The sequence below is a fragment of the Kogia breviceps genome, chromosome 13 (assembly GCF_026419965.1).
Source record: "Kogia breviceps isolate mKogBre1 chromosome 13, mKogBre1 haplotype 1, whole genome shotgun sequence".
Lineage (NCBI taxonomy): Eukaryota > Metazoa > Chordata > Mammalia > Artiodactyla > Physeteridae > Kogia > Kogia breviceps.
Genome location: NC_081322.1, coordinates 23,930,310 through 23,951,619, shown reverse-complemented (window position 1 = coordinate 23,951,619; position 21,310 = coordinate 23,930,310). Strand labels below are relative to the sequence as shown.

The 21,310-nt window shown below is 45.4% G+C and overlaps 2 protein-coding genes across 8 annotated transcripts in view; one reads left to right on the top strand and one right to left on the bottom strand.

The window, feature by feature from the left end:
- Positions 1–7,809, top strand: part of BACH2 (BTB domain and CNC homolog 2) — a 367,615-nt gene extending 359,806 nt beyond the window's left edge. For all 3 annotated transcript variants that reach the window (XM_059083223.2, XM_067011484.1, XM_067011482.1), the window contains one exon: positions 1,704–7,809. In XM_059083223.2, coding sequence (XP_058939206.1) covers positions 1,704–2,183 — 480 coding nt within the window. In that variant the 3' untranslated portion in view covers positions 2,184–7,809. The remainder of the gene's footprint in view (positions 1–1,703) is intronic.
- Positions 1–21,310, bottom strand: part of GJA10 (gap junction protein alpha 10) — a 39,037-nt gene that overhangs the window by 13,014 nt on the left and 4,713 nt on the right. Inside the window, exons 1-3 of one of the 5 annotated variants that reach the window (XR_010836226.1) lie at positions 18,241–20,298; positions 10,405–12,131; positions 5,030–5,188 (exon numbers count right to left, since the gene is read on the bottom strand). Coding sequence is in view for 2 of the 5 variants with exons in the window: in XM_059083236.2 (XP_058939219.1) it covers positions 12,093–12,131; positions 18,241–19,680 (1,479 nt within the window). In the remaining 3 variants the exon portion in view is untranslated. Of the gene's footprint in view, positions 1–5,029; positions 5,189–9,685; positions 12,132–18,240; positions 20,299–21,310 lie in introns of those variants that run through there. The other 4 variants (XR_010836228.1, XR_010836227.1, XM_059083236.2 and 1 more) reach the window with 4 other exon arrangements.

Here is a 21,310-nt window from a genome sequence, read left to right as displayed (position 1 = left end):
GTCCCCAGCCATCTGTGCCGTTGTGTTCAGTCCATCAGCTACAGAGGCCAGAGAGCCTACTGATATAGGATTTTTAAAAAAATAAATTTATTTATTTTTATTTTTGGCTGCATTGGGTCTTCGTTGCTGCACTCGGGCTTTCTCTAGTTGTGGCGAGCGGGGTCTACTCTTCATTGCGGTGTGCGGGCTTCTCGTTGCGGTGGCTTCTCTTGTTGTGGAGAACGGGCTCTAGGCGCGCGGGCTTCAGTAGCTGTGGCACATGGGCTCAGTAGTTGTGGCGCACGGCCTTAGTTGCTCCGCGGCAGGTGGGATCTTCCTGGAGCAGGGCTCGAACCCGTGTCCCCTGCGTTGGCAGGCGGATGGATTCTTAACCACTGCACAACCAGGGAAGTATAGGATTCAATCATGTGAGACTGCTGATGGTTGATGTTTTTTTTGCAATTTTCATTGTTTTTTTCTAAATAGACTTGCTTTTTTTCAGAGAAGTTTTAGGTTCACAGCAAAATTGAAGGGAAAACACAGTTCCCACCTGCCCTCTACCTCTGCGCACTCACAGCCTCCCCAGAGTGGTACGTTTGTTACAACTGATGAAGAGCTATAATGACACATCATAATCACTCCAAGTCCACAATTTACCTTAGGGTTCACTCTTGGTGTTGTGTGTTCTATGGCTTTGGACAAATGTATAATGAATGACATGTATCCACCATGACAGTGACATAGTTTCATCTAAAAATCCTCTGTGCTTCAGCTATCCACTCCTCCCTCCTCCACCCCACCCCTTAGCAAACACTGATCTTTTTACTGTCTCTATAGGTTTGCCCTTTTACAGAATGTCATATAGTTGGGGCTGATGGGCTGTTTTTGACCTTCAGAAATCGCAACCTAATGCATTGGGGGGAGATTTTCAACTACAAGGTTTGGGACTAAGAGTTTTCCGATTGATTCTCTGCAAACCCCAAATTCCAGGAAACTGGAACCTTGATTCTCTGCAGTTTTCTGGTTGGTGGTGATTTTGCTGGTCACTCGGCTGGGCCTCAGAGAGGCATGAAAGGAAGCTGCCACAGGGAAGGTGTCAGGGTCAGCGGCACGTCCGGATGGGCTGCTCAGATGGGAGACTTGGCAGAAGTGTGTGTCCAGGCTCTCATCTCTCAGGCTTCTAGATCCTGACCTCGTCATTCTTGAGTTACACTATAATGGAGGATGCAAAAAGCAAAGCTGGAAAAGCCCCGGAACCTACTGGAGAGCACAGGGAACTCTGCTTAATATTCTGTAATAACCTAAATGGGAAAAGAATTTGAAAGAGAATAGAAAAAAAATAAATAATGATGTGGACTTGTATGACTCCATTCACATGAAATTCCAGAGAAGGTAGATCTATAGAGATAGAATGCAGGTGAGTGGTTGCCTGAGGCTGGGGGTAGGTATGGGGGGTGACTGCAGGGGCAGTGAGAGAGATTCTTGGGGCGATGGGACTGTTCTAAAACTGTATCATGGGATGGTTACACAACTTTATAAATTTACTACAAATCATTGATGGTTTCATACTTGAAATTAATGCATTTTATGGCATGTAAATTAAACCCCAATCAACCTGTTAAAATTCTTTTAAAAAGAAAAGAAAAGAAAAGCCCCAGAAGACAGAATGCTGGGTCCTCCCATTCAGGCTGGATCAGGCCTTCTCTTTTTCTTCTGTTGTTCAGGTGTGTGAGAAAGAGAAGCTGTTGTCAGAGAGGAATCAGCTGAAAGCGTGCATGGGGGAACTGCTGGACAACTTCTCCTGCCTTTCCCAGGAAGTCTGCCGAGATATCCAGAGCCCCGAGCAGATCCAGGCCCTGCATCGGTACTGCCCTGTCCTCAGACCCATGGGTCTCCCCACAGCCTCCGGTATGAACCCCGTGCCCTTGGGCGTGGAGAACCTTGCCGCCCCCCAGTGTGCGGTGGAGGAAAGCGTGCCCTGCTGCTTGGAGCAGGGCACAGGGGCCCCCGGGCCCCCCTGGGCGCCCAGCAGCGCCTCAGAGAACTGTACTTCTGCTCGGAGGCTGGAAGGCACTGACCCGGGAACCTTCTCAGACAGAGGACCTCCTCTGGAACCCAGGAGCCAAACGGTGACCGTGGACTTCTGCCAGGAAATGACTGATAAGTGTACAACCGATGAACAGCCCAGGAAAGATTACACCTAGTGACGGCCTGCCTCCTAGCTCTCAGCCCTCTCCCACCCAGGTGTCCATGGGTCAGCCTGCGGTGCCGTCTGTCTGTCGTCTGGAAGAACCAAGAAGGAATTTGGTGCACACTACAGCAGTCTTAGCAGCAATACTGTTTCCAAGTATTCTCTCCTCCCTTCAAGCAGGAGTGATATATAGCTAGTTACCTTCACGATGGTGCTACCCCTTGCTCAGGCAAGGAAAGACGACAGTGATGATGCTGTCTGTCTGTGGGTTCATTTCAGTCTTAACAGGGATAGACTATAACACCTCTAGGACCCAACCACGGATTTTTTTTCTCAGTGGCCCATGTCACAAACCCTATCTCAGGAATTTCTTCTGAATGTTCAATTTTTTTCATTGAAGACAGCTTCTATACACATCAAAGTTTTATAGCTAGACTGTACATATTATATATAATATATATATAAAATATATATCTCTCTCCATATGCAAAAGTCCTGCATGCCTCAATTTTCTCATCCTAAAACTGGAAACTTCGTTTCTCGTTTATAAACAGGTTCCAACATTCCTCTTCTTTTGTCTCTGATGCTAGAACTAGTTTGTAACTGTTAAGATGGTCGTTTTTCTTGCTTCACAGTTCACTTTCAAGTTGTGCTTATTTATGGACAGAATTCAATGTTGGAAGCTTTCTTTTAGGTTTTATTTCAGACCTTTTTTTGTTTGTTTGGTTTGGTTTGGGGCACCGTCGGACGGTGCCAGTTGAGTATCGTGGGTTTGGTTTTTTCTTGCAGATACTGTACAGTCAAGGTCAACTTTGCCACTTGCACTGAGTTTTGGGTCAAACCTATTTTCTTAAATGAAGTTGTCACTTCAGTATAACTCAAGTAAACTGTATATTCTTTGCTTTTAGTTTAAAAAGTAAAACAGTTAGCTAATTAAAAAAGCACTCAGGTGATAATTATGTAGGAAAAACAATCTTGCCAAATAATGAATTCATCCTAGGATGTAGACAATAATCTGCTTGAATATTTTTATATTTCACCCCCCCACACCTTTTCCTAAGCAAAGTTTAAATGCAGAGAGTTCAGAGTTGATGCTGGATATTCAGATTCCTAAGTGGGGAAAGAGTTTGGACGTCTCACTCAAAAGCGCATCGAAACAGCAGGAATCGTGATTTTGTACCAGAACTCAGCAGGCATTGGCTCCTAAATAGCAAGTTAGAACTGTTTTCTCAGCCCGGGAGTAAGTCCCATTCATTTCAACACTTCCCCAGGCCTCTGCTTGCTCTCGGAAGCATAGGATAGTAGGAACTTCTCTGTCGAAGGATTTGGCTGCTCAGCAAGCCCGCTTCCCAGCCCGGGACCTGCCTCCCCCGGGGAATCACCTGAGGGGGTCTGAATCACAGCCCTGGGGGTGCCGCCCTTAGGTGGCCGTCCTGGGGTTGACGCAGCTGGCCCAGAGTAGGAGAGAGCAGGACAGATGTTAGCCTGAGGTCTGTCCCTGACGCAGGCAAAAGCATTTCTTTCTCCCTTCTTTCTCCAAATACTTTGAGTTGAATTCTGAGGTTTTTCCACCCTTCTCTAGTCCGAAGGCAGATTTCATTCTGCGGCTTTGGACACGACATGGCCAGGAGCCCTCCCTGCCCCCCCACTCACCAGGCACACACCTTACCCTCACCTGATGATCATTTCCTTCTCTTGCTGCAAAACTAGTTGGCTTGCAACCCACAGAGAGCAGCTTCCCTTGGCTCAGGGGGCACGTTGGCCCCTGGCCATGTTTACAGGAAGGTGTGCTGGACGCCACAGACGGTGCAGGGGAGAGATCAGCTCCCTCCCTCCTCCGGGCCGGCTGCAGGAAAAGTCCTGAACAGTCTGATGTGGGGATGGGGTGGTGGGTAGTGGGGACTAGGTGGTTGATTTTGTTTCTTTATTTGTGCCATTGTTTGGACGATATTAAAGCTGCATGTAAAAGGAGAAATTAGTATATGACGTAGGCGAAAAGTGAAATCATAGTAACATGTTTTAGTATTCTTAACTTTTTTCTGTACAAATATTAGTGCTAAATGTTTAAATATGTATGAATGCCAGAAATTTGTTGGTTCATGCGGTAGGATTAAAAAAAAAAAAAAAGGCTTTTCTTTGAAAATAGTTCCACTTTTAAAACCTGCCTCTGGGTTTTTGTTTTTTTCTCATGGGTGTATGTATGGTGCGTGCTTGTCTGAGACAGACCGTGATCCAGCTCTGAGTTGGAGGTACCGTTTTTCTTGTGGCTGTTGGGATTTCTTGGCCTAGTAGGAGAGTTCTGTGCTTCACCGTGAGGTTTGCCTTTGGGAAAAACTGGTGACAGCTCGAATTTAAACTCGGTGTGAATCGCGGGATCCATCGCAGGCGTGTGTTCTGGTGGAAGAGTCGGCCAACAGTATTTTTTTGGTTTTTTAACTCTCTTGTTGCCTTTTTAAAGTGACCTCCTCTTCTTTGGAAAAAGGAATGTTTTCTGCTCGTATCGTAACAAGGTCCAAACCAGCTCGTTGGCGTGACGACGCTGGTCCAACGCACGTGCGTCTGGTAGTCTCGATCCTATTCGTGCCGTCCCCGTTCTGTTGTCCTGCGCGGCAGGCCTCCCGCCGTGGGGGGAGGGGTGTCCTCTATTCCCCTCCCTGCTAACTCAGCCCACAGCCTCCTGCCACCAGACCTTCCTCAGGCCCACCCCTGCCACCCTGGCCGTGGGAACTGGTTAAAAACACTGCCGGAGAAGCCGTCTTTTCGATTTCTTAGAGATGTGAACAAGGTGTTGGGATCTGGTTCACTATCCACCAGGAACAAGCGACTGGCTTTGTGCAATTGTTGACGTGACGCGTCTGTGTCTCTTACGGCTCTGAACCATGTGCTTGTCAAGATTATTTCCGGGTTGATTCAAAGGGAGGACTAGCTGGGGACCAGGGTCCGAGTTGCCTCAAGTGGAATTTTAAAAACCAGCCTGTCTCCTTTCCCTGGGATCCCTTCGTGCAACTCGTGTCTTTTCTGAAAGAGAAAAGCAAGGTAACAGCAAGGAATAGCATTGGCACGGCATGGTGACATTTGGTGGTATCTTTATGGGTCCATCCTTTACAGATATAAAGGACTCTCCAGCTACGGAATGTTCAGGAGGGTCCCTGCGACAGGCGAGTTATGTCTCCAGGTGGCTGGGTCAGGCATGGGCTATTGGAACGGGGACAGTGGAGGTGGCCCTGTGGCTACTTAACACCCGCCTGAAACTAGTCCTCTCCTCGGATCTGCCTTTGTTCTGCTTGTGTCTCCGGACAACCTCACTTCGTTCAGGTTGGTCAGGCTTGGGCAGGTGCATGCTTTGCCGTATGTGTCCGTTTCTCTTCGTTATCTGGGGGTGCCTTGAATAAAAGAACTTCATGACATACTGATTCTGGAACAAAACCGTTGCAAAAACGAACAAAAAAAGAGCCGGCAAAGTCACTAGCCCACCTGCTCCTTCTCTTCTGGGTTCCCTAACAATGACTCAGGCGTCAGAGGTGATGCTGCACTAGGAAATGTTATTTTGTATAGTGTACAAGTAATTTATTAACTGTCTTTCTAAAGGTATGCTGCTTTTAAGATGCACTATGATTTTGGATTTAATCCTTGTGTTGCTTTCCCAAGGAAGTAAAAAAAAAAAAAAAAAAAGGCTGGTGATTAGTATGTCAACTGCCACTTCTCCTTGAAAAGGAAGGCAGGGGCCAGCAATAGGACTTGTATGGGGGGACTGCTAAAAGCCAGGTGGGCACACTGTGAAGTCCAGTGTTAACCATCAAGAGGTCTAAACCTACACTTTCTCTTTTAATGCTTTATGACTGCCATTATAGAAGAAACAAACTGAGGTGTGAAAATGATACGCCTTTTTAAGAAACCACTGAATCCTGCCCCTTCAAGCTGATCCACATGCTATGTTGAGCATAATCCTCCCAAAATGTGTAAAAGCCTGCAAAGCTCTTTCTAAACCCTATTAGCTACCTACCTAGTTCTATACATTATACCCCATTTCAAACGAGGAGCCGCTTAATACATGACTTCAAACTGCGCCACTAGTGCTTAACAATGGTTGGAGGAGTTGCCCATCAAGAAGGCAGCCAGAATCAAGTTTTGTCCTCAAATCACTATAAATATTAGGCAAAGAAACATACTTTTTTTTTTTTTTTTTAAGAATAAAGCTGGGACTTCCCTGGCGGTCCAGTGGTTAAGACTCTGCACTGTCAGTGCAGGGGGCACGGGTTCAACTTCTGGTCAGGGAACTAAGATCCCACATGCCACACAGCACGGCCAAAAGATTTAAAAAAAAAAAAAAAAAAAGAATAAAGCTGCTCACTGGACCATGAGTTGGTCTTTCGTCCCCAAATTGAGGATTTTGCTGTAGGTTCAGTTCCTGGCGAGTCAGTCCTCAGATCAACGCCTGTGTGGAGTTGGCATTCGTGCGGGCAGTCTGTGTGCATGGGGGCATTGTGTTCAAGCTGTGTGTGCCGAATACAGCCCGAGCCATCTCCTGACCCAGGCGTCAGACGGATGCTGTAGAATAGAATATATCTATACACAAAACTGCGTGCAAATAGTCTTTGTACATAGAAAAGACCTATTGTGGCAGATGGAGGATAAATTATTCAACCGACGGTGCAAAAACATTTCTTGCAAAGAAAAGTGTATAGTATTTTCCTACACTCCACCCTGGGAGATAATATTTATATCACATGGATATCAGTGCATTTTCATTGTAATATGAAAAGGATGCTGCCATTTTGTGAAGAAACCCCACTTGGTTGCAGAGGCCCACTTTCGTAGCTTTGCCTGTTGTGATGTGGTGTGTGCATTGCACTCTCAAGCAATGGACAAACAGCTCTGACTTTCCTTTCCATTCCAGTGGATTGACCTCACATAACACAGTGGCCTCCTTAGACACAGAAGTGCACCCAGAGCCTTCATTTCGGGTAGACTCCCCTGCGGTGCCAAACGTTCCCGCGGGGACAGGAAAGAGTGAAGGGACTTGGACAAAAAGGGTTTTTCCTACGGTTTGATGCTAAGTCTTCTACCAAAACATGTCTGGAGACAGAGGGCTGACCGCCACATGAGTCCTAACAATGCATTTCGCACGTGTAAACGCTGGGATGCCCGTTCATGCGCCGAGGTGAAAGACCTGCCACTTCTAGTGAGTGATCGGGAAGCTTCCACAGGCGTGCAGGGGCTTCGGGCGCTGGTTAGACACGGTGAGCCATTCCAGGCAAGCACCACCTTTGCTTGTGAGGCCCGAAGGGCCCGTGAGAATTTGTTCCAGAACCAGTCTGATGCAAGTGCACCTCTAATCTATGCCTTACAAACTCCAGAGGCCATATTCAAAACAGGGTCTTCTCAGTGTATGCAAGGGGCTGCAGCCCCTCTCCTCTTCCTCCCCAGGTCAAACAATACGGACAGTTTTCACACATATCTACCTGTATAACCCTCTGTACCTCTCATAACTGGTCAACGACTGTAACAGGTTACATCAGGTGTTTTTCTACATACTTTTTACACAGATTCTATGCGATTAATGTAACTTAATTCAATGCATCATTTTATTGTACTAGTTCTTAGGCTTGTCTTTATTTTCTAAGTGATTGTGGTTTTTCTTGTGGTTTTTAATTGTAAAAAATGAAATGGCTGTTGATGCTTATTCTCTGTAACTAAGAATTTTTACCTTTTTTGGGGAAAAAAAAAGCATTGCTATGAACTAATGAATTGAAACTTCATTTACTCATTGTAAATATACTATTGTGCAAAAAAAAAAAAACTCACTCAATTGAATTGCTAGTGTTAACTGAATTTTGTCTAGACACCATTTCTGTTGATGAAATAAAGACATATCATTACACATTGTAAACTGATTTTCTCTGATCCCTATGTTAGAGATTACAGAGCTGGAGGCCTTAGGAACTCTTTCCTCCCAGAGAAGCCGGGACTTCCCTGGTGGTCCAGTGGTTAAGACTCCACACTCCCAGGGCAAGGGGCATGGGTTCGATCCCTGGTTGGGGAACTAAGACCCTGCACGCCACACGGCACGGCCAAAAAAAACCCGACAAAAAGCCCTAGTGCCTATGAGAGTAAACAAAAGGCATTAAGCCCAGTTTCCTGGCTTTGATACTGTGTTATAGCTATGCAAAACATCACCATTGGGGGAAGCTGGGTGAAGAATATTGTTTCTTAAGGGCACGTGAACCTACAATTACCTGAAAATAATAGGTTTAATTGAAAATAAAAAGGTAATGAAAGTAAATGGGGAAGAGGAAAAACCAATGCCAAGATACAGTGAATTGCAGGGCAAGGATTTTAGAATTGTGATTAGGGTGTACATACATCTAAGCCAGAAAAGAATATTTGATCATATGAGTCTTGGATTTTGATGTAAAGGGGAAACAAGATATTGAATGGTGGGCAGGCCAGACAACTTGAGTATGCAGGACTCATAAGTGGTCTGGCCAAGCTGGCAGTGAGGATGGATTCACGTGACGGCAGGAGAATGCAGTGCTGCCAGGATCTGAGCTTCCAGAAGTGCATGGCCTTACCCCATCTACCAGGTGGGAAAACTGAAATTACCAGTTGCTGAACTCCACTCCCTCCACAGGCTCCCCACTGAGGCCAGGGCTTCAGCGACTATATAACGGGATTAGCAAACGTGCACTGTTGTGAAACATCTTAGATGTCAGAGGTAAAATAGAGTCCTTTGCCCGAAGACATGAAGTTATGCAATCCATGCTAGGAAAACGGTGTGTCATGGTCCCAAAGTTTTCTGTAGGAAAACCTGGTCACTTAGAACTGACGGTCAGGAATGACAATTGTGGTTTGATACAGAATAAGGCCCTTATATCCTGCAGAAGGGAAGCATTCATACAACACCCAGCCCCAAATGGGCGGCAGCCATTCTCTTTCCTACTTTGAATGTGCACCTTAGGTGTGACTTGTATCTACTTCCAGAGCACAGTGAGGAATCTCAGTCTGCCTACTCCCTGCCACGCTGTATGGGAAAACAACTGAGCTCTTCTTTGAAATAGTTCTAGAACTTTCCACCCTTCTCCAACTCATCACCCTTGCCTCCTCAGTTAGGATGCATCGGTAGGACCATACTCCACGTCTAACGCCAGCTTCTGATGGTGCCCAGAGTGGGATGGGCTTCCAGTTCTCCCCACTGAGCACCACTGCCTTCCCGGTATAAATGAATACGATACTTCCTGGTATCAGAGAGTCCAGGTCCAGAGATATGGAGAAAGCCGCACATCCCACATCACCTTATGAAATATCCTTTCATTTGACTCAAGAGCATGATCCCTTCTGTCCCTACACCCACCCCTGGCTCCTACAGATCCCAACATCTACTTGCTACTGGCTGCTCTGTCAACCAGAAAGAGGCATGACTGGTTCTCCATGGCTAGTTTTCACTCGCTCTGCTTGAAGACAAATGTACCCGAGGCAGTGACCCTCATCCTAAAGCAATGGACGGAAACCTTCAGAGACACAGCAACATTTACTAGAAGCATTACATTTTACACTGCATCCTTTTAACTTCTTTTGTTAACCTCTATTTGTGCTATACAGTTGATGACCCTATAAAGGCTTTTGAGAGTGAAGGAAATTTAAATTACAAGAAAAGGTATGGGGGAGTGGGGAACGCTGCCATATAGGCTCTTGAAAGAGTCTCTCATAATAAACCTGCGGACAAGGCAGGACAAGACACCAGGGAATAAGGATTAGACCGGAGGGTTGCAAGTGATGAGTAGCGTCTAGTCTTTGGCATCTATACATAAACATGCATGCACTCAACCAACACTGGGCTACATGCTGGGCATCCAAGATTTAAAATGCACAGCCTTATCCTGAAAGCTTTCACAGGCTAGTAGGGTAAACAGATGTACAAACAAATCATTGTGCGGGGGCTGGATGGTCACAGACAAGAGAGAGGGCGGGGCTTCCTGGGAGGAGCATGGGCCTCAGAGCAACAAGATCTGGGTTTGAGTTCCAGCTGCAAAACAGGCTCTTCAGTTGGAATTTAGTTGTGGGGCAAGTCACTTGATCTCTCTGAGCCTTCTCTGATCTATAAACTGAGGACAAACAACAACTTTACACAGTTGCACGCGGTATAGATAAGATAATGTGGCCTAAGCCCCTGGAATATGGTATGCCCCTTAAAATGGCACCCATCTGGGCTTGGCCCCAGCATCGTTTTCACGCACCTGGTCTTCACAGGCTCTTCTACCAATTCATTGTGGAAAAGATCACACACCTCTTCACATCTCGACCTCTCACTTTCTCCTCTGCAAATTGGAACACAGAAGACTCAGGAGCCATTCGGGCTAGAAGCACAGACCAGCCCCAGCCAGCACTGGGCTCCGTTCTGCAAAATCCTGGGCAGTTACCCAGGGTATCAGGGTTCTCCAGAGAGACGGAACCAATAGAAGATTTTATAGAGAGACAGATATAGATATAGATACAGGTTGATTGACTGGTTGATTTGTTTGTATTGGCCCACACAATTATGGAGGCTAAGAGATTCCACAATCTACCTTTTGCAAGCTGGAGGCCCAGGAAAGCCAGTGGCATAGTTCTGAGAACTACAGAACCAATGATATAAGTCCCAGTCCAAGGGAGAAGACTGACGTTCCAGCTCAAATAGAGAAAGCAAATTCACTCTTCTTCCACCTTTTTATTCTATGCAGGCCCTCAACAGATTGGCTGCTGGTCACCCACAATGGGAAGGCAATCTGCTTTACTCATAGCGCAGCCGGGTTAGGGCGCAGGAGGTAGGGAATGAACATGAGGCAGGAGTCAGCCCATGAAGGCTTCATTTGCCAGGCTAAGGAGTATGGATTTTATCTCAGCAGGTTATAGATGATGCAGACCTTTGTGTCTTTGGAACAAATTGATTCTCCCAATAACTTGAAGACTTTGTTACAAGATGTGCGGCCAGGGATAGGAGAGCCTGGCCACGGGATAGAGGACAGGGCTAAGTGGCTCCTTCCATGGGAACTGAGTCCACCTTTATGATTCTCAGAACTCAGACAGTAATGACCAGCCAACCAGCCTCACCGATTGGATAGTTAGTGGACCTCACACGGCCATCCATGCCTCTGTGCTCCATAAGAAGTGTTCACTGCTTTTTTGATGCACCTCTCCTGGATGGCTCGGGACCACTGGGAGGGTGGGGAGGGTGAGGAAGTGATGCCGGCTTCAGTCACTCCCCTGGAAGTTGGGAACGAGATTCCCCAGCACCTGCTGGCCCAGTCATGGCATCACTACTGACGACAATGCCAGCAGAAGGATAAAGTCACGTGATGTGAGTGTTTGCCAGTGCTGTCATCAATATTTTACGTAATGGCATCTAGGGACGAACATCCAGCTGCTTCATCCCCAGGAAATGAGCTGATGAGAGGAAGAAAACAAAAAGCTTCCCTCCAACCTCTGGTGTACAGACAGGAAGTGTGTTGAGCCCAGGCTGCAGGCAGAGCTCCCAGCCTGCTCCGGAACCACGTTCAAGGGTCCAAACTGCTGCTGCTGCTGCAGAGCCGGCTACTGGCAGGGATGGTAGCACATCCCACTCCTCCTCCCCTCGGATGGTGGCTCTTGCCCCCAGATTTTCTCTGAGGGGGTAGAGTGCCTGCCTCCCTGGTGTATGGAGAGCATTGGACCGGCCTCAGGGAGCATGGCCAAGCGGGGCAGTGAGAGGCTGACCCCAGCGGTCAGGGAGCCCAGCTGGGAGCCCCCCGATACACAGCCATTGCCTGACTCATGAGAGGTATTTTATCATTTTTCTGGAGGGGATGGTTCTCAGAGTTCCTCCTGCAGTGTGAGGTGACAAACATACACCTTTTATCTCGCAGATGCCAGCTGCTCCTGAGGCTGTTTTTTCTGGTCCCAGGATGCATTATTTTTTCATAATGGATGAAAGTTCTAGAAGCATGTTCTGAAACAAAACAAAATAGACTCAAAGGGCTTGTAAAAGCCGGTCCTGCCTACCCACCTGAGACTCTTCGTGTGTCACAAATATCCCAAATCTAAACAAAAACCTCCTACAGAAGACAATCCCCCCACATTGCCCCAGAGATGAACGTGCGTGTAAGAGGTTCTGTTCCCCAACAGCGCTGCAGCAGAAGATCTGAATCTCACCTGCCATCTCCTCCTCATCATCCAGTTGTGGTTGTTTTGTCCAAAATCCAGGTCTAATACTAAAAGGCCAAGCTCTTCCTAAGCTCCATCTTTGTCCCCTCCACAATTAACCAGAATTTTTGACTTTGCAAGTCATGAAGAATGGGAAAACTGATCCCAATGTGGATGTTCCATTTTGTAATAATCTCTCTTAAAAATATGCTACACTTAGGTTGCCTTGTGCAGAGAGAGCAGGAAGCAGCAATGGGACATGGGAGAAGGACTTGGGTTGAGTCAGACAAGCTTGGGATAAAATTCCAGCCCATTCACTCACTCAGTAAATATTAATTCATGTCCCTGCTATGTCCCAAAGACTGTGCTTTACCGCATCCTAATAGCATGACTTTGGACAAGTCATCTATTTCCTTATCCTTAAATGGGAATAATCACAGAGTCACAGTGAAGAAGCCCATGGCAGTGTCTAGACCGCACTCAGGGACTCAGTAAAGTGGGAGTCTTTCCTCCTCTTCTTTAGACTCTTTGGTAATTAATATATTATGTAAAGCTCCTCTGCCTAAAAGTTCAGTAAGTTATAACAATCAACTCTTCAAACACCCATCTAATAACCCCTGTTAATAATGTTGAGACAAAAAAAAACCTTCCCAAATGAGGCAAAGAACCTAGAAGTCACAGAGGTTTTAGATTTAATACAATATTCAAATTTTAAAGACACCATACACAGGGATAAGAAATAAGCAGACTGGGAGAATATCTTTCAATACATATATAGACAAGGAGTTAATACAATATCATAAAAGAGCTCCTAGAAATCAGAAGAAAAATAATAGAAAAACAGACAAGGATAATTCATGGCAGAAATACAGATGGCTAATAAACATATGAACAACCTTACTAGTAATCATGGAAACGTAAATTAAGACCAACATTTTAGAAATGTTTGGAAATGTTACGAAACATTTCTAGTTTGTCAAATTGGAGGTGGGGGGAGATAACGTCTGATACTGGCAAGAGTGTGGGGAAAGAGTGCTAATGCACTGGTAAAGAGGATCAATTGGTATAGCCCTTCCTGAGCAAAAACTGGCAGCATCTATCAAAATGTAAAATGTGCATGCCCTTTAAAACCAATAATTCCACTTCTAGGTACCTGTCAAAGATATATGTGTGAAACATTCACTGCAACATTGTCTGTGGTAGAAAAAACTTATAACGGCTAAATGGCCATCAAGTATTTTATGGTTCATCAATTTCATGGAAAAGCATGAGGCATATAAAACCGAGGCATCTCCATGGGTGCTGATCTGGAGAGTCCCTGAGACATATCATTAATTAAGCAAAAGCAAATTGCAGAGACATCTCTACAGCAGGATCACATTTATATTTTTGAAAAAAATAAAAAATATGTGTGGACATAAACTTGTCCTCAAAGATTGTGAATGCAGTGAGGAAGGTAGGGGAACACACCCCATTCTGTTCACAGTGATTGTCTTTGGTGAGGGAAGTGGGAATTGAGTCCAGGTGAGAGTGAGAGATGCACCCTCACATGGTCAAGTTCACATTTTACTCTTATGTTCTTTTACACTGCTTGAATGTCTTTCAATGAGCATGTACAACTTTAATTTGAAAAACAAGAAATAAGAAGAAGACTCTTCTTTCAAACGATTAATAGTGGTACCCCTGGTCTGAGCCACACTCCCCTCTCACCGGACACTGTGCAAGCCTCCTAGCTGGTCTCCCTGACTGCACTCTTACCCACTGTCTTGGTCTATTTGGGCTGTTATAACAAAATACCACAGACTGGGTACATTATGAAGAACAGAAATTTATTGCTCATATTTCTGGAGGTTGGGAATTCCAAGACAAATGCACTGGCAAATTCAGTGTCTGGTGAGAGCTCAGTTCCTGGTTCACAGACAGTCATCTTTTCACTGTGTCCTCACATGGTGGATGGGAAAAAGAGCTCTCTGATGCCCCTTTGATAAGGGCACTAATCCCATTCATAAGGGCTCCACCCTCATGACCTAATCACCTCCAAAAGGCCCCACTTCCAAATACCATCACACTGGGGATTAAGGTTTCACATATGAATCTGGAGGGGACAAACATTCAGATGATAGCATCTCTATAAGAGACTCATCAGAAACAGTGATTTTAAAAATATACGTACCAGACCACCACCACTCCTGCACCATCCACCTCAAATTCCTTTCCATGGCCTATAACGCCCGACAGATCAGCCCTTGCCCATTCCAACCTCGTCCCTAGCTCTCCCCTCCATGATCATGGCCCAAGAGTGCTCCCCAGGACCTTGGCACAGCTGGCACCATCAGCCGTGCCAAGGTCCTGGGGTGGGTGGGGCATCACAGGCAGAGGGACCAGTACGTGCAAAGGTCCTCAGCTCTGTAGAGGTACAGGAGAACGCTCTTTGTTAGCACTTTAATGTCACAAAAGATTGGAAGAGGTTGCAGGGCAACCTTCTTCCTAATGCCAAAACCTTCCTCCTCTACAGTGGTGGTTCTGAGCTCTGGCTGCACATTGGAATCACCTGGGAGTTTTAAAAAATAGTATTGGGGGCTTCCCTGGTGGCACAGTGGTTAAGAATCCACCTGCCAGTGCAGGGGACACGGGTTCGAGCCCTGGTCCGGGAAGATCCCACAGGCTGCGGAGCAACTAAGCCCGTGTGCCACAACTACTGAGGCTGCTCTCTAGAGCCCATGAGCCACAACTACTGAGCCCATGCGCCGCATCTACTGAAGCCCTCATGCTCTAGAGCCCGTGCTCCACAACAAGAGAAGCCACTGCAATGAGAAGCCCTCAAACCACAAAGAAGAGTAGCCCCCCGCTTGCCGCAACTACAGAGAAAGCCTGCGCGCAGCAACAAAGACCCAACGCAGCCAAAAATAATAAATTAAAAAAATAGTATTGGTGCCCAGGCTCTATCTGCAGAGATTCTTATTAGGGCATTTTTCAAAGCTTCCCTGGTGATTTAAAGTAGAATTGGGCATTGAGGATTACTACTCCACAGCACCTCTGACAGGTGAAGGCATTCAACGATGAGGAAAGTCTTTGTCACAGAGGGTAGCATGGGTTCCTAAAACTCAACCAGCATTCTTCCCCATGCGCACTCGGCCAGACTAAAAGTCTGCTCTCCATGCCCAATTAAGTATTTCCACAAAGAACCAACCTTGACAGAAACTTATTTAGTAATCAACAAGCTTAGACTTGAAGAAATTGCGGGGTTTGGGTGATGGCAAGGGAAATGTCTTGGAGTATAAATCACAGCTCTTCCAGGTGGCTTTTCTGACCTATAATAGAATGTATTTCTTTTGCAGGACAGTTCTCTCTAAGGGGAACAAGTGGCAAAGCAACTGTGATACCTACCAGAAGTCATTTCACTCTGAAACACCAACTGCTGCAATCAGAATACATCTGATTGAGCCCTAAAAATTTGGCCCTCTGGGACCTGATACAGTCTAAGAAGCTGTTTACAGTCCATATATTGAAAGTGGATGCTAACAATCCTTTGCTTGCTGCACTAATTTCCAATGAAAGATCCCTCTGTTTGCAGGAAGTATGACGTGTCAGCTACAGTGCTCTGGAGCTGACGGCTGTGGCCTCAATCCCCAAGACTTCCACCATTTGGGGAGTGAAATGGCCTGTCAACCCCCTAAGAGGCTTGGGGGAAAGTAACCATAAGTAGGAAATCTCTGTGGCCAGAGGCATTATTTATAATTCCTAGAAACATAATCAGGGAAGAAAGAGGAAGATGAAAAAAGAAAGAGGGCCTGTCACCTTCATCATCTTTTCTCCAAGCTCCTCAGTGAGGCTGGTCTCTCCCAAAAGATAATCTGAGATTAAGAAAATCTGCTTCAACTAAACACTGCTTTTCCTTCCTCAATAATACAAAGGCTCCTCTCACATGGAGTGAGGTACAGGAGAGAGAAAATGATGAAAATCGTCATGCTGACTTCACAAATGCAGATAAGAAGCAGTGGCCACTGGCAAGGTTACTCGAAAATGGTGATCTCGGGAGTTCCCTGGTGGTCCAGTGGTTAGGACTTGGCACTTTCACTGCTGTGGCCCAGGTTCAATCTCTGGTCAGGGAACTATGATTCTGCAAGATGCAGGGCATGTCCAAAAAGTAAAAAAAATTAAAAATTAAATAAAATAGTGGATCTCAACCCTGGCTGTACATTACAATCACCATGGGAATTTTAACAATACCAATCCTCCACCCCATCTCCAGAGATTCTGGTTTGAATGGAAGTGGATGGGTCCTGCATGGAGATTTTTTTAAAGCTCCAGATGACTCTAACTCAAGCCAGAGTTGAGAACCCTGCTATAGTTTGGCATAGGGTTCCAAGCAGCCATACAATAATCCTACAGGTAATCTCCTGAGAAGACAGCTGGTCACTGACAAGAAATGAGTATAAGTTTGAAAAAAAGCATTTTAGGAAAAATCTAGGTACTCAAGGTATGGCATTAGTGCAGTAACAAAATATCTCATGGGAGATACGAAACTAGGGTAAAAGGATTCAATCATGATTAACACAAAGAATGAAGAAAGGAAAAAGCAAGGGTGTGAGTTCAACCAAGTGAACTCAACTGGGAAGTTCCCCCATTAACTCGGGGGCCTTTCTTTTCTTTTTTTTTTTTTTTTTGCGGTACGCGGGCCTCTCACTGCTGTGGACCTGCCTCTCCCGTTGCGGAGCACAGGCTCCGGACGCCCAGGCTCAGCGGCCATGGCTCACGGGCCCAGCCGCTCCGCGGCACGTGGGATCCTCCCGGACCGGGGCATGAACCCGCGTCCCCTGCATCGGCAGGCGGACTCTCAACCACTGCGCCACCAGGGAAGCCCGGATTTTTCTTTTTAATGGAAAAAAGTTGTTAGGAGCAGTACGTAAAACATGCGTCATTCTTTTTTTTTTTTCAAAATTGAGAAGAATCCACAGTAAATATCCATTATGTCTTACAATGGCCAGGGAATGTTCATTCCACAGTGGCTTTTCAGAGAACAGAATTATCAATACAATATTGATCTTCGTCTTTGTGAAATATATCAACAAATACTTGTATATGACTTTTAAATGCCAGAGCTATTAAAACAATGGAGCACACCCTCCTTCCTTAGTGAGACAAGGGCAACTCAAGGTTACAGATGATCCCTCCTCTGATCCATTTTCCACACTCTGACACAAAGAGCTGTCTAAAGTGTAACTCCGATCCAGTCGCTACTCTGCTGCACATCCTCTATGGGTTCTCCACTGCCTCCCTGCAAGGCCTCCATGCCCCCGCCTCCAGCTTTCCCTCTCTCTGAAGCCCTCCTACTACTCTGTGCTCCAGACACACGTGGCTCCCCAGACAGCCCTGCTATGTCACACCTCTCAGCCTCTGTGTGTGTTCTCCTTGTACTGGGACCGCCTCCTTCCATGTACCCCAGTCCTCCCAGGTCTGGAGAAACTCACCACATCTTTCAAGACTCAGTTCAAAAGTAGCTTCAACTATAAAGCTTTTCCTGACCCATCCAGAAAGAATGGACTTCTCCCTCCTTTGCCCACCACTCCCTCTAACATGGCACCTTACACTTGATCATTTATATGTTTACCTAATTTCCCATCCAGACTCTGAGCCCTGTGATGGTACACATGATATTTTATTCATTTATATACCCAGCACTTTTAAGACTGATTTATATAAAGTTTTCAATAAGTTTATTTTATTAAATTCAACTGAATGTGTTAAATGAATGAATTTAACTCTCCATAAATTAACCTCTCTCCTCCTTTCCCTCTCTCTCAACACACACATATATACACAAAGCAGAAGGAAACAGAAGGCTAAGAAGTAACCAAAGTGGAACACCTCTTGTGAAAGTTCCATGATCAGTCAGGCTGTCTGTCTTTACTTACCATTGATGTTCTGTGCCCAATGGGTGAAGGCAGAAGTGAGGGGCTGTTTTCCTGGTGCGGAAAGCCCAGGCAAGAGCTGTTTTGAGAACTGGAGCTTACTGAGTCACTGTACAGCTGTCCCTTTTCAGACAGCAATCTGGACAGAAAGGTGGCCTTGCGACTGCCCATACAAGATCTGTCTGTCTGGACTCTGCTCTCTCTCATGCTGCCATCGCTGTGTCTGCAGTGGCTGTGTAAATCTGTGAGAGGCTCTCCTGAGGGTTGCAGGTCCTGGGACTGCTCCCAGGGTCCTGTTGTACGTGACGGACAATGTCTAGGAGCCATCGTTGTACCTAGCCGGGACTGGGGCGTTGTAGTCTGCAAGCCAAAGGAAGACCGGTCTGGTTGCTGTCCCGAGTGCTGAATTCTAGCGCCATCATCCCGGGGACACAGGCTGTGGACATGCAGCTGTCCTCTGTGCTGATCCTCCTCAGCCCAGTCTTTTTTACCACAGCAAGGGTCTACCTCAAGTTGCCCGGGCTGTGGGATTTGCCACATGGTTTTAGAATTCGGCACATTGACTCGGAAGTCTTGCTGTTGATTGCTGGCTTGAAGCAGAGAGACTCCTTCAGGGAAGGGAGAGCAATTCATACACTGCTGGGCCGCTGAGTATTTTTTCAAATGAAATGGAGGTCCCCTTTCGTACTCAATGCCCTCACTGCTGGATTTGTCGTAAAGTGCCCTCATGATTTTCCTGATCCCCAGATGAAATATTTCCAGTGCGTTGAGGAACAAAGAGATGGCTGCAATGCTGTGCATAAAGAGCATGAAAATGGTCTTCTCTGTGGGCCTGGACACAAAGCAATCCACTGCATTGGGGCAAGGAGGTTGAGTACATTTGTAAAGGGGGTGCATTTGAAACCCATAGAGAATATATTGGCCTATCATGAACGCTACTTCCAGCACAGATCTGGTCAAGATGTGTAAGACGTACGTACGCAGAAGACATCCTTTCAGAGGGACTCTTTGGATCTTCTTCAGCTCCTCCAACTTCCTCAGTTCTCTATCTATCTTTTGCTGCTCTTCCAATTCAAGCTCTGGAGTCTCCATCTGGGCTCTCAGCTGTGACTTTTTCCTCTGCCTCTCCTTTTCAAAGGCCCTGAGGCTATAAAGTGCATGGCCCATATATACCAGAGAGGGAGAAGACACAAAGATGATCTGTAAAACCCAGAACCTGATCAAAGAGATAGGGAAAGCATCATCGTAACAGACAGTGTTGCAACCTGGCTGCTGGGTGTTGCAGGCAAATGCTGACTGTTCATCATCCCAGACATCTTCAGCAGCTACACCAAGTATCAGCATCCGGAAAATGAAGAGGATGGTCAGCCAGATTTTCCCCACCGTGGTTGAGTGGGCGTGAACTTCCTCTAGGATGCCACCCAATAAATTCCAATCCCCCATGGTAAGGGACTAATCTCTGAAATTTACAGAAAACACTGAGGTTAATAGCATCCATGGATGTAATATATAAAGACAATGAGCTCATCAGTACAGCAGGTCCTCTCTCCATGTCGGCAAAACTACAAAGGATTTTCCAGCTCTAATATTTATGGCCTGTGCTTGCTGAAACAGGATATTTCTAAGGAATATGTTTTGGGAAAAACACTAACGACCCTCCCCAATCTGACCCGATTCCCTTCCTGTCCTCTTCTCCTACACAAAGTTGCCTGTCATTCTGGCATACTCATTGGCCATCATATTTGTACACTGCATTCCATTCCACAATTTTCCTCATTTTTCTAACATATGAGAAGCCATATTTACCATACATCCCACATGATCTTAAATAAGTCTCGACTCCTCCAGGAAGTTTTCCCCAGCCATCCCAAGTCAGAGAGATTTTTCCCATTCCTAAATTCACACAACACTAGTGTTTATACCACTCACTTGGTACTGTGCCTAAAATGAGTTTTGTGATAGTTGTCTTATGTTACCTTTCCTGAAAAGGTACTCTTAATGACACTTTTATTTCATTTTGGTCTGGCACACTAAGGTATCAATAAATAATAGTGGATTGAATTGTCTTTTCTTTTTAAAACTCAGTTCCTTGACTCTATCACTGGAAAAATCATCAACAGAAAAACAAAATAGATCCTCATTATGTATCATTGATGGCTCCCACCGCAAGACTGAAAGTACAAGTAAAGAAAACAGAACTCAGCCAAATAAACCCTCAGGAACTGGCACAGGGTAGCAGTAAAGATTAAGCAGGCTCAGAAACAATACCAGCAATGACATATGATTACACCTACAAAGCCACATCTGGAACAGCAGGTTTTCACGGAAGCTCTGCTTACTTAGAAGCAAAGTGGGTGGTGGGGGGGGATGAACTGGGAGATTGGGATTGACATGTATACACTAATATGTATAAAACAGGTAACTAATAAGGACCTGCCGTATAAAAAATAAATAAATAAAATTCAAATCAAACAAACTAACAAAAAAAAGAAGAAAAGTGAATATAAACTGCTTCTCTAGCAAGCTTGGGTGCTGGGAAAGAATCAAGGCATAGCTGATATGAATAGGTTACTCGGTTCACCCTGAAAAAAAACAAATGTCTTTCAAGGTTCAATGAGGTTAAAATATTTGAGAGCTTAAAGGCTTCTAAGATGTGGAAGACCTCCATGTATGAAAGACATTAAAAAAAAAACAGGATAAGTGTTATTAAGTTAAAACAGATAATGAAACAATTCTCTCCTTCCACAATTCATTCATTCAACAATGTTTACTAAAATGTTACTATCACATAGGCATTGTGCTAGATGTCAGGGAATTCAACAATGAAGATATACCTGGTCCAGCTCTCACAGTACTTAGTCACCAAGGATGCCCAGTAACATATAAAATGGACAGTGAAAAAAAACAAATGAATATCAACTCAAAAATACAAGAGAAAAAAACATGGAACTGTTATATTTTCCCTACTTATCTCCAAACACAAAAATAAATTCCAGATGGAATACAAGTATTAAATGTAAAAACTAAATTATAAAAGTATTAAAGTAAAATGTAAAAACATATTTTAAAATCT